Here is a 17,265-nt window from a genome sequence, read left to right on the forward strand (position 1 = left end):
AGAGAGGGGGAGGCCGATAAGGAGAAGGTTGCAGTTGTCCAAGCGGGAGATGATCAGAGAGTGGACGAGAGATTTGGTGGCATCCTGGGAGAGGAAGAGCCGAATGCGGGCAATGTTGCGAAGCTGGAAACGGCAGGATTTGGCGAGAGAGTGAATGTGAGGGGCAGAGGAGAGAGAGGAGTCGAGGATGACACCTAGGCAGCGGAGTTGGGGAACAGGGGAGATAGATGAGTTGTCAACATTGATAGAGAGGTCAGAGGGGAAGGAGGTACGAGAGGGAGGAAAGACAATGAGTTCAGTTTTAGCAAGATTGAGTTTAAGAAATCTAGAGGACATCCAGGAGGAGATGGCAGAGAGGCATGCGGATACCCTGGAGAGAAGGGAGGGAGAGAGATCAGGATAGGAAAGGTAGAGTTGAGTGTCATCAGCATAAAGGTGGTACTTGAGGCCGAAGGAGCTGATGAGTGCACCCAGAGAAGAGGTGTATAGTGAGAATAGTAAAGGTCCAAGGACAGAGCCCTGAAGGACCCCGACTGGAAGGGAGGAAGATGGGGAGAGAGAATCAGAGGTGGAAACAGAGAAGGAACGGTCGGCAAGGTAAGAGGTGAACCAGGAGAGGACGGTACCGGAGAGGCCAATCGACTGAAGGGTGTGAAGCAGGAGGGGGTGGTCAACGGTGTCAAAGGCCGCTGAGAGATCGCGCCTGGACCGGGTAGATTTGGGTGGGGGGAGGGGTTCAGGAGTAGAGGAGAGAGAGAATAAGAGGAGATGGTGGTCCAAGAGTGGAAAGGGGGAGATAGAGAAGTCGGACAGACTGCAACGGTGGGAGAAGACAAGGTCAAGGGAGTGACCAAGGCAGTGGGTAGAAAAGGAGGTCCATTGGGAGAGGCCAAGGGAGGAAGAAAGGGCGAGGAGTTTGACGGAAGCAGGGTCGGTGGGGTTGTCAATAGGGATATTGAAGTCGCCGAGGATAATGGAGGGGATGTCAGAGGAGAGGTGGTGTGGGAGCCAGGCAGCAAAGTTGTCAAGGAAAAGGGAGGAGGGCCCAGGGGGACGGTATATGACAGAGACGCGGAGATGGATGGGGTAGAAGAGACGGATAGAGTGGACTTCAAAAGAGGAGAAGGAGAGGGAGGGTTCAGGAGGAATGAGTCTGAAAGTACAGGTGGAGGATAGGAGAATGCCCACTCCCCCGCCTGGGCGGTCTCCAGGTCTGGCGGAGTGGGTGAAGGAGAGGCCGCCATAGGAGAGAGCGGCAGGGGAGGCAGTGTCGGAATCAGTGAGCCAGGTTTCGGTAATGGCAAGAAGGTTAAGAGAGTTAGATAAGAAGAGGTCATGGATAGAGGGGAGTTTGTTGCGGACGGATCTAGCATTCCAGAGGGCACAGGAGAAAGGGAGGGAGGGGAGATGGGGATAAGGTTGGCAAGGTTAGCGGTGCGCGGGGGAGTGCAGGGACAGGAGCGTGAAGTTGGGCGAGGTGAGAGTATGGGTATGGCAAGTGAACAGGGAGGCATAGTGAGGTGAGGGAGGGGCGTGGGAGGAGTGGAAGTAGAGGGTACAGAAGAATCCTCTGAAGCAGAGGGGCGGGGGAGGAGGACGGGGGGAGTCAGAAGGTCATGTTAATGAAACAGGTGGTTCTAAAGTGGTAGCAAATTGGACTTTTGATGTGATGTTTAAATTTTAGGACAGTGCATCTTGTCAGGATGAGGACCTAAATAGAATATTAAATGTCGGGATCCCAATTAAAAATCAAATTGATAAATTGAAATGTACATGCCTTCCCCTTTGATAAAAAGTTTTTTTTGTTTAAAACATTTGGTCAATTAGCCCAGTGGGAGGTAATTAGGTTCAGCAGACATTCTGTCAGGATGCTAAGTTAAGATATGCAGATCACAGACATGCATTGTTCCTGTATTTCATATTTAGAGGAGACTAATTAGACAGGGTAAAAACAAAGGTGTAAGGGGTAAATTAGGGATATCTATGTGCTAGGAGAACTGTTTATACCAATAGAAAATATAGAAATATTAATTTCAAAGAAAATAACTTTCATATTTTGGGAAAATCAGTGTGCCACTCCGTTCTAAACGTCAAAAAAAGCACAAGAGTTGTGAAGCATAGATACCAACTATATAGGGAAACAGCTATAGTCATATGTCTTTCGGAATGAGATCTGATACTGTTGTAATTCCATCATATTTGATATTTAAATGTGTGAGAGGTTATGGCTGTTTTTTTTAAAAAAGGAGTCATGTCTCTGGGATATATCTGAGAAAAGTTAAGAATGGTCAAATCTTCTGGAATATTTTGAGCAAGCCATAGTTGACACCCAGGGGACATTTTTTCGCCCCTCACATTAGCATCTACACTGCCCCTCTCAATGCCGTACCATTTCAGTTGACTTAAAAAGCCTGTGTGTTTGAAGGGACAAATTGGCAGCTCTTGGGGTTCAATCTAATTGAATTACGGTCCATCTCTTCTGCCTGCCCCCGGCATACAGATTATTATACACAAGCTTATTCTCTGTAAATTCTTCCCATTTGTTTTTATAACTGTATGCATTCTTTATTTGTACATCAATTGTAATCAGTTTGTTTTTATATCTAAATGCCCTACACCTTTGTATATTAAATCTAAAAATGTAATAAGTTCTGTCCTTTAAACTCTTACGAATCTATTAGCCTGTTATGAAGAATATCGCTTGACCATGTTAACCCTTTGAATGCTGATGTGTGAATTGTTAATAAATTTGACTAACAAGCCTAGTGTGTGCTTGCGTGTACATTTGTGTAACAGATTCTTGAGGTGTTAAAGTGTTAATCCTTTGATTGCAGTTGTGTGCCTTGCCAACCTGTGTGTAACCAGTGTGGGACAGTATACTGGGCTCCTAGAGACCTCATTCAATAGGTGGTGGCAGAACCTAAATGTGTGTGGATATGTGAGCGCTGTTTTGGGGGCGAATCAGCAGATCTATAACTCGTGTGATAAAGAGAAAGATTGAGCGCTGGAATCATGTGTAAACCCATACAGAAAACACCCAAATTTACGGAAGCTGGGAGTCCGTTTGTGACATATCTCATCAGACTTTTCCTCTTATCTGCAAACTCAGAGGTGCTTCTAATTTGTGTAGACATCTTCCAAAAGCAGGCGTGTTCCTTGATATGTGCTGTAAGGACAACCTAGATGGTGCAAAATCACTGTATTTTGCTGTGCATTCCGTGTCCTTCATAAATGAGGTATATTTTGTGTGATAATCATACATTCCGAATCACACAGAATGAAGGTCACCACAAAACTTTTCAAATGATACCAGCCCACCTTATATGTGTCCTCCCACCTGTCACAACCTCTGACTTTCTTCCACCAAGGATTTCTGCACATGGGTACATCAAGAGGTAGTATAGTAGGTTAAATAAAAACATTTAAAACTAAAATCCATACCTATTAGTGTCAGACCTTATATAAAGTACACATACACTATATGGACAAAAGGATTCGGACACTTGACCATTACACCAACAGGAACTGTAATTACATTGTATTCAAATACATTATTATTATTATTATTAATTTTTATTTATAGGGCGCCACTAGGTGTCCGTAGCGCCGTACAGGGACAAACGAAATTACAATACGAGGTGAGACAGCACAGTACAGTAAACAATAATCACAGTAACTCAGTGAGCTCAAAGCACAGCTAGAGGGGCGGAGGAGGGGAGAGGGGAAGGTCCGCCAACGACAGAGTCCAAGAGGGAAGGCACGGATGACAGGGAGACCCCCAAGGGGAGAGGAGGGAGCGAGAGGTAACGCGGGAAAGAGGGTCCTCAAGGAGGAGGGCTAAGTAGCTGGAGAGCAGAGTTAACAGTGGTGAAGACAGGAGGAGAGAATACCCTGCTCAAAGGAGCGTACAATCTAAGGGGTGGGGTAGACAGACAGAGAGACACGGGGGAGAGATGGAGGAACAGAGGACAAGGATAAGGGGGGAGGAAGAGGCAGAAGAAAAGGTAGGAAGTTAAGTGGGAGACTAGAAGACTTAAGAAAAAAGGACACCCTAGAGAGGAGGGAGGGAGAGAGATCAGGAGAGGAGAGGTAAAGTTGAGTGTCATCAGCGTAGAGGTGGTAATTGAGGCCGTAGGAGCTGATGAGTTCACCCAGGGAAGAGGTGTATAGAGAGAAGAGTAAGGGTCCTAAAACAGAGCCCTGAGGGACCCCGACTGAAAGGGTGGATGGGGGGGAGAGAGACCCAGAGGTGGTGACAGAGAAGGAACGGTCAGAAAGGTAAGAGGTGAACCAGGACAGGACAGGGCCGGAGAGGCCAAAGGACTGGAGGGTGTGGAGGAGGAGGGGGTGGTCAACGGTGTCGAAGGCTGCTGAGAGATCAAGGAGAATAAGAAGGGAGAAGTGGCCACTGGCTTTAGCAGAGAGGAGATCATTGGTAACTTTAGCCAGGGCAGTTTCAGTGGAGTGAAGGGGGCGGAAACCAGACTGGAGAGGATCAAGGAGGGAGTGTTCAGAAAGGTAAGAGGAGAGACGGCTGCAGACGAGCCTCTCGAGAATTTTGGAGGCAAAGGGGAGAAGAGATATGGGGCGATAGTTAGAGGTAGAAGTGGGGTCAAGATTAGGTTTCTTTAGAATGGGGGATACGAGAGCATGTTTGAAGGAGGAGGGGAAGATGCCGGTGGAGAGGGAAAGATTAAAGAGGTGAGCGAGGTGGGAGCAGGTGGTGGGGGAAAGGGAGCGAAGAAGGTGGGAGGGGATGGGATCCAGGGGACAGGTAGAGGGGGGGGAGGATGAAATGAGAGAGTGGACTTTCTCGCCCGTGGTGGGGCGGAAAGAGTGGAGGGGAAGGTGGCTAGGGGGGGTGGACGGAAAAGTGGGGGGGGGTTGGATGAGAGAGTGGAGGAGGAGATTTCAAGTCGGAGGGCCTCAATTTTAGAGGAGAAAAAGGAGGCAAAGTCAGAGGCGGTCAGGGAGGAGGGGGTGGGGCCAGGAGAGTGCTGAAGGTAGCGAAGAGAATTTAATATGGAGTTGGTCACCCTTTTGCAGCAATAACAGCTTCCACTCATCTTGGAATGCTTTCCACAAGATGTTGGGAGTGTTTCTGTGGGAATTTGTGCCCATACATTCTGTAAAGCATTATGAGGTCAGGCACTGATGTTGGGTGAGAAGACCTGGCTAGAAATCTATCTTTTAGTTCATCCCAAAGGTGTTCGATTGGGTTGAGGTCAGGGCTCTGTGCGGGCCAGTCAAGTTCTTCTACGCTGAACTCATCAAACCATGTCTTTGCAGTCCTTGCTTTGTGCACTGGGGTACAGTCATGCTGGAAGAGAAAGGGCATTAAGATTGCCCTTCACTGGAGATAAGGGGTCTAGCCCAAACCCTGGAAAAAACGCCCCATACCATTATCCCTCCTCCACCAAACTTCACAGTTGGCATAATGCAGTCAGGCAGGTAAGGTTCTCCCGGCATCCGCAAAACCCAGACTCGCCCATCTGACTGCCAAACAGAAAAGCGTGACTCGTCACTCCACAGAACACGTTTCCACTGCTCCACATTCTAATTTCTATGTGCTATTACACCATCATCATCATCACCATTTATTTATATAGCGCAACTGATTCCACAGCGCTGTACAGAGAACTCATCCACATGAGTCCCTTGCCCCATTGGAGCTTACAGTCTAAATTCCAAACATACACACACAGACAGAGAGAGACTAGGGTAAATTTTTTTATAGCAGCCAATTAACCTACTAGTATGATTTTGGAGTGTGGGAGGAAACCAGAGCACCCGGAGGAAACCCACGCAAACACGGGGAGAACATACAAACTCCACACAGTGTATTGGCGACTTTTACGCACTATGCGCCTTAGCAATCGCTGATCCTGTTCTGTGATTTTATGTGGTCTTCCGCTTCATGGCTAAGTTGCTGTTGTTCCTAAACGCTTCCACTTTTCTAATAATATCACTTACAGTTGACCGTGCAATATCCAGCAGGGATGAAATTTAACGATCCGTCTTATTGTAAAGGTGGTATCATATTACAGTACCACGCTTGAAGTCACTGAGCTCTTCAGAGTGACCCATTTTGTATCACAAATGTTTGCAAATGGAGACTGCATGACTAGGTGATTGATTTTATAAACCTCTGGCAACGAGTCTAATTGAAACACCTCAATTCAATAATTAACAGGTGTGGCCAAATACATTTGTCCATATAGTGTATTTGATATCCCTGCACCTAGCAAAAATAGCCGACTACTATTTGGAGTAATTATTTGGATAACAGCAGTGGACAAAAGTGGATATTTAGAATTGGCAGTATGCAAATTTAGAAGTGACGGTATGAAAAATGTAATGCGAATGTACGTGAATGGAATTTGATGGTTTTACAATAAAAGCGTTTGGAAAATTGGCAGTATGGTATATACCTAGATTTTGACCACTGGGTAAAAGTAATTAGGGGAAGAAACATTCCTATTCTATCAAAGGGACGCTTTACTAGTCAGAAAAAAACAATATAAAATTCACTTGTATAGACTAAGAACAATGTTGAGGAAAAATATACATTTCAATACATTAACTATAATGTGTAAACATTACAGTGCAACTGACAGTGCCATCAATGGCGCAGATATTTCTGCACCACATGTTCCAAAATAGAATAGTCATACAGCTTTATATATGTGCATGAATCTATCAATACGCATCACTCAAACCGCTGGCCATGTATTAGCTGCACATGTGAAAAGGATAAAGTATACGGTGCTGCTGAAAAAGGGGCATGATCACTGAATACTGGTCTCTGCAAACTTCCCAACTGTCCCTAGTGGATAGGACATCTCGATCTGTGGTCTCCAAAAGGGTTGGGGTTTCACCAAAGATGGGTGGAGTTCTACACAAATTTGAGTATTTGTAGACAGAACTTGGAGGAAAGGGCAGGGCTTATTTTGTCCTGATTTTGTGATTCTAAATGTTGGGAGGTATGCCTCCATGGCTTATAACAAGCGGAATTGGTCTTGGTTTTTTTTTTAAATTGCAGGTTTTTTTTGCTTGCTGCGGGTTGCGGGGTTTTGGGTTTTACAAGCTCGGGTTCATAGCTATCAAAACACTTTATTTTTTTTACAAATAAAAAAAAAAGCTTCATTGCCTTATTGTGTATAAGAACGCATCAGTGTTGGACCCTGCTGGTCTTTTCTTAAGTGGACGTGACCTCAGCTGTTGGCAGGTGTGTATTAGCGGGACCTCTCTGTTTGAATTTGTAGCTGCAACTTTCTATAAGCGCACTACACTACATGACCCTGCCTCTAGGGCAACAGGACTGAAGGGAGCAGTGGAACTGGGAAGAGGTGAGAGAGGCCTGGGGACTGAAGAACATGTGAAATCCGGATCTCCCGGAGTGGTTTAGTGGGAAACCTGTGCATGGGGTGGGTATAGCTGAGGGCCCCAGTAACCAGGGGGATATAAAATGGAGAAAGGAGTCTCTTGTGTCAGTACGCCTGTCTGTAGTATGTATCTTGAACCGTATATTCTCTCTACATACTGTATATTATATTTTATATGTGCTCTGTCTGTATGTAGAATATTAGTATTAGTATTACTGAGCTTGGCAGATGTAGGGCACAGCAGGGACCATTCCAGGATTTAAGATGTGACCTCGTTTAAGGGTTAACATATTAACACATTAATTGCTTAAGGTGAAACTGCATGTCCCCTGATTGCAAAGAAACCGAGTATTATTCTAATTACATTCACTTGTAATCTGGTATTTGTCCCTGACTGGTCACCATTCATAGTAGATGAATAAAATATTGGAATTATTAACTCTCATTCAATGCATTTTAATAGCAGTGAGAACACAATTGCTCAATGTTTTACTGTACCAGATGCCGAATGAAACATGGTATAGTATTTTATTTGTATTTTATCCAATGTTCTATTGAGGAAACATTGAAGACAGATTGTAGAAATCTTTATATGTATTTATTCAATAATGAACAATAAGCGCTGTGGCTTTCAGTACACTAACACCCCTGTCCCCTGTAAGTTGGTTTTCTTAGGATTGGTTTGAGCTTGTTTTTCACTTAGCAGTTGCTTGTTTTTCATTTCAAAGTTGGCAACCCTGCTCCATGGTCACATCCCTGTGGGACATGGCATGTCCCCCAACCCACCTCCCCTAAAAACACCACTGATTTGTCACTCCATGTGTGTGGCAGGGTCTTACAGCAACGAGTGATACTTTCAACAGCACCTGCATACGTGATAAAAGTCCCTACTGTTGGGTCAACAACAAAAAAATCGGGACATTTGTGAAGTATTCAGTCATATAGTGGTTAAAATAGTACATTATAAAACAAGTTATAGTTAAACCCTTTAAAAGCATACTGAATGCCGCAACTAGTTGCAATAAACTCATGCAGGCTGTAGTTTTAACAACCTTCTCCTTCTCCTCCTCCTTTATTACCTCAAATAAATAACAAAGATGGTCACATGACTTAATCACGTATGCATCCATCCAATCACAATGTTCTTTTCACGCGAGTAGATCGTGTGCGCCGTTGAGAGAAGCGCTGTTATTGCTCGTTGCCATGCAGGGACCCAGCTTCTGTGACGAAGTGGGCGGGGCCTAGCGCTGGGAAGTATTCTGCTGCTTTATTAGATGTTCTCATTGCTTCCGGTACACGCTGCTGTACATATCTGCTATAAGTTAGCGCTGCAGCCGGGATACAATTTACGATGTTGAACAATGCCTGGGTTTGCACGTTGTAGAAAAACAGTACTTTAGATCGTGAAGTAATTAAGGGTATGTCATTGTTCAATTTATCGTATGCACAAACCTTGTACCAACGTCATTAGACGTATTTTTTACTATAACAGTAATCAGTAATTACTTCAAGCCATATTTCATAGATCGATTCTGAATAAACATTTTGGTCTGCACCATAAATTCTAAATGAGTAGGTATAAATGGAGTACATTTCATTTGTTCATTCAGTCTCTTTATGCATGAGTGCAAAATTGTTTAAAGGATTGCTTGTCAGGTTGTCGGTAAAACTGTTGTATGTTTCCAAAGTTGTTTACAATTATGAGTTTAAAACAACAGTATTGCCAAAAGTTGACATCATCTGCTGTCAGTGCTTCTAGATAGTGTATCTCAATAGTTGTCCTTTAACTGTTATTACTGATATATAGTTGCCTACTGTCTCTGATTTCCACTTATAGTAAAAAGTTTTAAGGATTTGTTCTTGGAAATTTCTGACAATGTCTTAATGGTTTATTGGGGTTTTTTTTTGTTTGTTTTTTAATTTGGGCCAATCTACACTATACAAATTTTCATGTTCTCTGTAGTGAATTAAATCCTCAATATGTGTACTGACTTTACACAATATGTAGCTAAAAGAGATACCATCTCCAACACCTCTTTTTACATATGAATTAACCCCAGTTAAGGAGTAACTCAACAATGCTGGTGCCAGTAACATTCAATTCTCCTGAACATATATAGTGAATATTGAAATAATAATCAATACCCCACTCAGTGTAGTGTGTGTTGTAAAGGTGATTGAAATAGCCAGGGCATTTACCCCTTGCTTCATATTGTAGACTGTATTAAAGAGCGATTTTTGCAAATTGCCGATATTTGGCGACGTTGGCCGCTAAATTTTAAACGGCAATTTGTTTAAAGGCAAAGTCTTTGATTTGTAACCTTATTCTCTCTCCTTTTTTTTTTTTTCTTTAGGGTTGAGAAGATGGCTGGTCGTAGGAAACAAGCACCTCCTGTGAAGCTCAATGATGGTGCAAAAAAGCTACTATGTTGGAACATGCATGAAGATAGGAGGACTGACCTAACCCTAGAAGAGGATGACGGCGATCCAGGACCGAGTACATCATTTTCTTTTACAAATGATAATTCTGACAGACCATTTTCCACATTTGGACCAGAGAGTTTTAGCTTTGAAGCACGAACAAAAAAATTTAAAGAATCTATTAACAGTGTTGCCCCGGTGTCTGACATTAGAATTGTGGTTTCTACACTTCCTAAAGATAATGCCTGGAAAGTGTTGTTTGGTGTATTCTGTCTTCATTGTACTTCTGAGCAGTATGCTAATTCAGGTTTTTATGGGTGCAATTTTACATTGACTAGAACTTCTCCAGGATCTGCTCAGCTATTGCTTTATTTACATGAGAGGGGAACTGAGTTGGATGATGAAGGGACAAAACAAGGATCAAGTGAAATGCATGCAGAAGAGTTTCTGGTTGAAGCTTCAGTTGGTGATCAATTGCTTGAAGACATAATGTGGTTGCAAAAGAAGAAGCTTATTGCACTTTATCACCGGCCAACAGAACATAAAGAAATTGAGGTATTTAGATGTCTGTGTGCATCCATTTTGTTACATTTGTAATTGAAAGGCTCTCACTCAACTCAACAATCAAGTTTAGAACAGTCCTGAAGAAAGCTATCTAGGCACATTTTTTTTCTTGCATTTCCTGTACCACACACTATTTGCCTAATTTTGTAATGCTATTGTGGGATATTTCTTTAGGTTACAACAGTGGTTGAAGTGGGATTTTAGGAGTTCAGCTATGGAAATTTGAAATGAAAGTCTGGAGGCCGCCTAGAGCTTTAGGGGATTTTGATATTGTAAAATGAATATTGGATGCCTTTTTACTGCATATAGTATAATGTAAAACATATTAAATAATGCAAGGCTATCCACCCTGTGTCCCCCACTAATCCTGCGTTTCTTCACCACTCGCTTAGATCTTCGTTGTGACCCTTCAACTTTCTCTTTTCTGTTATCTGTCTGCTCTGCCCATGTGCCCCTATCATTATCCGAGTTATCTCCCTCTCTCTCTCCCCCCATCTCTCGTCTGTGCATCACCCCCTGCTCCTCTCACCATCTTACTTACCCCCTGCTTCTCTAACTATGTCCCTTACCCCCCCCTGCTCCCATCTGTCTATACCTGCCCCTGCTCCTATATTTCCCTCTCGCTAGTGAATTCAGGAATATTATGTTTTAGATTTTCCTATATATTTTTTATATAAGTGTCTATTTGTGGGGAAGTGAGATAGATAGATATAGATATATTTATATTATATGTGTGTGGAGTATGTTGTTTTCTTTTAAGCTAAAATGACAGAATGCTAAATATAGGGTCCTGACGTCAGTTGAGACCAAGTCAAATGTTAGGCCACCAGCTATTTGCTTTTATTAGTATGTCGCCTTACCTGTTATTGCAGTCTTCACTACCTGCGGCAGCTGGCAGCCGGTAGAATTCTCAGATCCTGCCTATCTGGAATGTTGGTGCCCTATTTGGAAAAAAGACAGGCACATGAAATATAGAAAACGTTAAATCAAGGACATCCATGTTTTATAATTAGGCCTCCCTCCCTGCAACCAGCCCTATTAAATTAAATTAAATTAATAGTATTCACACTTAATAAATAGACCTATTTCCCTCCAACCAGCCCCAAAATGAAATAGATGTATTTATTACATGGAAATACTATTTCCTTCTGTGACTGGATCACATATAAATAACTTATTGTATCAATTTATTTAAGGGAAATAGCGCAGGGCGCTTATTTATATATATTGCCAATGCACTTATTTTTAATATTGTATATATTTTGAGATAGGAAATCGTTATTTCTGAGACCAGGGTAGAAACTCTTTTTTCCTTTTTAACCTTGCTATAGGACAGTGTTGGCTAACCTGTGAAACTACAAGTCCCAGTATGCTTTGCTAATATATATATGGAAGGGTATGCTGGGACTTGTAGTTTTGCAACACCTGGATTGTCACAGGTTAGCCAACACTGCTATAGGATATACCTATTTCTGATACAATGAGCCTTTGTTTACAAAGCCTCTTGTCTATTGGGATGTGGAAAACTGGCTTGTTTTTGTTGTTCTGTGTGAATATGTATTCTGAACTGTCTGAAGAAAGGCCCCATGCTAATTAAATCTTTTGATGTGTGAAGTTCCAACACTGAAGGCAGGAACTTTTAATTAAGACTGGCTCCTAGATTTTCTGCATCTAAAAACCAGATGCAGGACATCACAGCGTTTCTAGAATTTCACATATAAGTGTAAATATTGTTAGCTTTCCAATGCATGTAAATCCATGTTTGTGTAAATAGAGTACTTCCTGATGCTAAAAATAACCTGTGTCTGAACTGTATAAAAGGCACTAGCTTGTATTTGAAACTTGTTCTTCTGATTTCAACATCTGACCTGATCACTGGTACCTCTAACCAGTGTGAGTAAATAAACATCTAGCTTCAAAGACCTGCTTGGAAACATCTTCAATATTGCTGTATTCCTGTGACCTGCAGATTAGACCCTAAAACTAATTTGTTCTGCGGTTTGGACCCAAGCTTTCCAGTACCACCGCTCTGCCTGCTACCCAAGCAGCCCCGGTCAGTGTGATAGGCCAGGGGGGATCCATCCACAGCAACCCTGATCTATACATAGGTCAAGAGTACCAGCCCAGGTACACCAGCAACTAGATACGCTACCAGCGTCAGTTACCCAGAAGAAACCCAGTTCTGGATGCCAGTATAGGAGTCCAGTGGTGACAGCTCGTGTAAGCCCCTCTTACTGCTGCAGGAGGGCGCATTTGGGACAAATAAAGGGAACGGTGGCAAAGTAAGCCCAGCCGGTTCTCGGCAACAACAGACAGGGTGGCATAGGTGGTCCATCCTGTCACACCCTTCCTCCAAACACTTTTTCCCTCAGTCATTCCCAAAATTAAATAAATCATAATCACATTTAATAAACAGCCCTCCTTCTCCCCATATTTAGCCCACACCCACAGTCCACCATTAAATTAATAGGCCACCTCTCATTACATTAAGAAAAACCCACCCCCCTTCCCTCATTACAGTAAGACAAATCCCTCCCCCTCCCCTCATTACAGTAAGATAAATCACTTCTACCCCACTTCCTTCAATACATTAATACATATCCCCCTCCCCTCCCTTATTACATTAAAAACATATGCACCCTACCCCTCCCCCCACACTTACATTCATTCAGCAGTGCTGTGTAGAAGACTCCTCTGCCTCTCTTGCAGTCTGCCCTGTACACATGGGACAGCACACATACAGGGAGGGCAGAGCGAAGAAACCCAGAGACGCATAAGGGAGGTAGGGAGATCGAACACGGACACACATATATAGAGTACAGACACACATATATGAAGAGCAGGAAAGAGACAGACACAAACACACATAGCGTAAGAGAGGAACAGGGAAACGGATCAGCTGCAGGTCTAATGCACATATGCTCTGCAACGGTGGCTGGGCATGTGTGCAACTTAAACGAAGTGGGGAGAAATGCCGATATGGTATACCGGCACATTCCGCCCCACTTTGAGCACTGGGTTGCAATGAAAAAATTAATAGGCATAGCCTTGTCTATGTTAACTTAATAGGTCAATTTTAAAGGTTTCCCTCTCGGAGAATTGTAGTTTGCTTGCACATGCTCTCCAGTATTACATTTTTCTAGTCCAAATTGAGTACCTAGAATATAGATCATATTCTTGGCAAAAACTTTCCTTGAGAACCACGGCCATAATAAATATCATTAAAATGATAATGCAGACAAAACTTCTGTATGTATTTCTACAAGGCCTGGTGTTTATACCTGCTTGAGTATTTTTACAAATCGGTCAATATGGTTCTGTTCTGGATGGACAAAAGACCTAGAATAAAAATAAACATGTTGAGCCTGATTCATTAAGGAACGTAAGTGCCCACATGTGCCGTATTTTGCTTAATAGTTCTGCGCATGCCTGGAACTAGACATTCAAGTAATCTTCAAGTGCAAAGGACCCTTGGTACAGCCTATGATTTCATGGGTGGAATGGGGAGAAGATTGGCTGTATGCACTTAGTCTATGTACAGTAAGGGTGTGCCAGGCATGTGTCGGCTCAAGCTTTGAGCATCTTAAAGGTACATTGTTGATCGGTTGCGATCACTTGCACCAGCTACAGGTCAAGTGTAAGTGCTGATTACTAGCGATGATGGCTGTGTATGCGTGCTAGAACGTATTTTTGCAAGCAGGAGCAAGTGTAAAAATGCATTTGTAAAGTAGACATTCGTAACATCCTGATAAATGTATTTTATGGATAAAATGGGGGTGGAAAACCTTTAATTTTTGTAATATTTTGTCATTAATGACTATATTATTAACAGGTGGCATTGTTTTTCTTTTTTTGTCCTATTTGTGTCCTTTTAGGACTTTTTATTCAACATATGTATTGGATGTGTCCTGCAGTATATTGTCTGTTACAGCAGAGCATACCTAGACCTGTATTAAAGAAGAGATGTAGCTTTATATCCGCTCCTAGTTTAGAACGGAGACATGTATGCATGATTTACATGCGTTTTGAAAAATAAACATGCAATTTATGTTCGTTTTGCCTGCCTTAATGAATCGGGGTCCACTATTACACTGCTGACTTGGCACATTTGAGGAAGTGGGTTTTGGTTGATGGAAATCAGAAAATGCATTCATTCTTGGTCACACAGGAGGGCTGTGGCCTCTCGGCCCTCCTGGGGGGAAGAAGTTTGTTCATAGGACGCCACTTATTTATCTAGCTATTTAGAATTTGACACACAAGCTGCAGGGGGGACACTGGATTTGGTTCTGGTCCCTTTATTGTGATATTAGCTTCCTCTGGACTGGCTGGGTTCAACATTGTCTTGTTTGGGCAATTATACTCCAACATTATGTAAAAAAACTTTTGAGCAACCTAGGGAGGAGTTTGGTTTTCCCAGTGTTCTTGTTTTCAGGTACCTACAACTTTGATATGGGTTAGTGGTGCAATTCCAACAACAAGCTCTGCTTATAATAAAAAACAAAACAAAAAAAAGCAGTTCTTGGAGAGGCATTTCTGCAGTCTCTAGGCCCCAAAAGACTTCTCTCTTAATTATTATCCTATGTTATATCAGAGGTTAACAAAGATGCTTTGATAAGCTTTGGGACAAGTGCAAGGTGGATCTAAGAGCATTATAAGATAAGGTCTGGGGAAATTACAGTACCTAGTTCTCGAAAGTCTGCATCTGCTTAGACATGCATCTAAGCAGATGCCATTTTATATTCTGTGCAAAGTATGCCTAACCCATACAAGACATGTTAAGGGGAAAAAGTCGGAATTGTCCTAAATGTCATCACCATTTATTTATATAGCGCCACTAATTCCGCAGCACTGTACAGAGAACTCGCTCACATCAGTCCCTACCCCATTGAAACTTGCAGTCTAAATTCTGTAATACACACACACAAACAGAGAGAGAAAGAGACTTGGGTCAATTTTTGATAGCAGCCAATTAACCTACTAGTATGTTTTTGGAGCGTGGGAGGAAACCGGAGCACCCGGAGGAAACCCACGCAAACACAGGGAGAACATAAAAACACCACACAGATAAGGCCATGGTCGGGAATTGAACTCATGACCTCAGCGCTTTGAGGCAGAAGTGCTAACCATTGAGCCACCGTGCTGCCCACAATATAGCTAGGAAATTCTGGCACTTGCTTTGGGAGTGCTCCAAAGTCCAAAAATTCTGGCAAAAAGTCATAAGATGTACTGGCAGGATTGGGATCTCCATCTCCCTCTTGGCCCCTGGAACAAGTGTATTTGGGTTACAGCTAAAAGATGTAGTAAATAGGCCAACCAAACAATACATAATAAATGTGCAAATGTTAGCTAGGGTGTGCATTGCCTAGACGGCACCTAGTTACCCTAAGCTCCAGGAATAGATAACTTGTAAATGATACAATGAGGAGTGAATAGTTTGTGTTGCAGTAAAAACAGTATTTTAAAATTTAAACAAATTTGGAATAGATGGGTTCATTCTACTTGCCTGTTGGGGCTTACATGCACTAACACATCACCTAAATTGAACTCATGAGGACCCAGTACATTGACATCATGAAGCAAAACGTAAATGTTCCATTTCCTGTAAGATAGACAAAATGGGGTCAGTTTAGGTTAGTTACACTTGACTTTATTTGTTATCTGTATACAAAATGGAAATTGAATAATAGACAATATTTTTTTCTTTGTCCAATCCTAAACCAAACTAAGGTGCAATACTATGCTTTATTAAGTAAGTAGTAGTTAATATTGTATGTTTAAAAGTAATAATAAGTTCTGTCAGGCGCTTCACTATGGCATGCAGCCGTGTATATACTTCAGAATTTCCACAAAAATTCAAAACAGCATAGATATGAAACCAAAAATAGTACATACACTTGTGCTTCCGTTTATGTTTATAGGTAATCACAATCAGAACATCCTATTCATAACGGGATTGTATCTTCTGCATGAAACTCGATGTCCCTCTCATATGAAATACGTACATATGTGGAAAAACACAAAAATGAACCACATAGCGTAATATGCATAAACATAAATAAAATGCTTCAAGTCCACCACCACTATAATAGTGTCACGATAATTCTTAATGTATAGCTTTCTTCAGAGCACCACACCCGTGATTCCTCCTTCTCAAATCCCCTTTCGGGTGTATGCTTACATGTCAAAACTCCCACATGCGCCTTTCAAAATAAATTCTGCTCTCCCTCCTCATTTAGAAACATCAGGAAATACCTCCAAATACCGGAGAGGCACAAGATATGTGGAGAGAAGTAAACGGAACCAACTTTGTGCATTACTTCAATGTATGCATTTAATAACCATAAAATGATGGATAAAAACAAACAATACAAAATAAAAACATGTACCAAAAGCTCCAATGAAATGACAATATAAAAGCCCCGTACCGGATGTCCATATATAAACCGCCTATAAAGAATCCCAAATTATAGATGGTATCGCTGCAGCTTAGGATCCATAACAGGAGAAAATACACTGCTGGTCACTCGGTCTCCGGGCAATCGTCAGCGCGTTTCAACCCTGTTGACTGCGGGTCTTTTTCAAGGCATCTTCCGTTTACTTCTCTCCACATATCTTGTGCCTCACCGGTATTTGGAGGTATTTCCTGATGTTCCTCAATGAGGAGGGAGAGCAGAATTTATTTTGAAAGGTGCATGTGGGAGTTTTGACATGTAAGCATACACCCGAAAGGGGATTTGAGAAGGAGGAATCACGGGTGTGGTGCTCTGAAGAAAACTATACATTAAGAATTATCTTGACACTATTATAGTGGTGGTGGACTTGAAGCGATTTATTTATGTTTATGCATATTACACTATGTGGTTCATCTTTGTGTTTTTCTCATTTTCAATGTGTG

The 17,265-nt window shown here is 42.3% G+C and overlaps 1 protein-coding gene across 2 annotated transcripts in view; it reads left to right on the forward strand.

The window, feature by feature from the left end:
- Positions 1 to 8,664: 8,664 nt before the first annotated feature.
- The window catches only part of SHPRH (SNF2 histone linker PHD RING helicase), an 83,249-nt gene continuing 74,648 nt past the window's right edge, over positions 8,665 to 17,265 (forward strand). The window contains exons 1-2 of one of the 2 annotated variants that reach the window (XM_075203598.1): positions 8,665 to 8,807; positions 9,747 to 10,361. In XM_075203598.1, the coding sequence (XP_075059699.1) occupies positions 9,750 to 10,361 (612 nt within the window). In that variant the 5' untranslated portion in view covers positions 8,665 to 8,807; positions 9,747 to 9,749. Of the gene's footprint in view, positions 8,808 to 9,739; positions 10,362 to 17,265 lie in introns of both variants that reach the window. The other variant, XM_075203597.1, reaches the window with a different exon arrangement.

Source organism: Mixophyes fleayi, chromosome 3 (assembly GCF_038048845.1).
Source record: "Mixophyes fleayi isolate aMixFle1 chromosome 3, aMixFle1.hap1, whole genome shotgun sequence".
NCBI lineage: Eukaryota > Metazoa > Chordata > Amphibia > Anura > Limnodynastidae > Mixophyes > Mixophyes fleayi.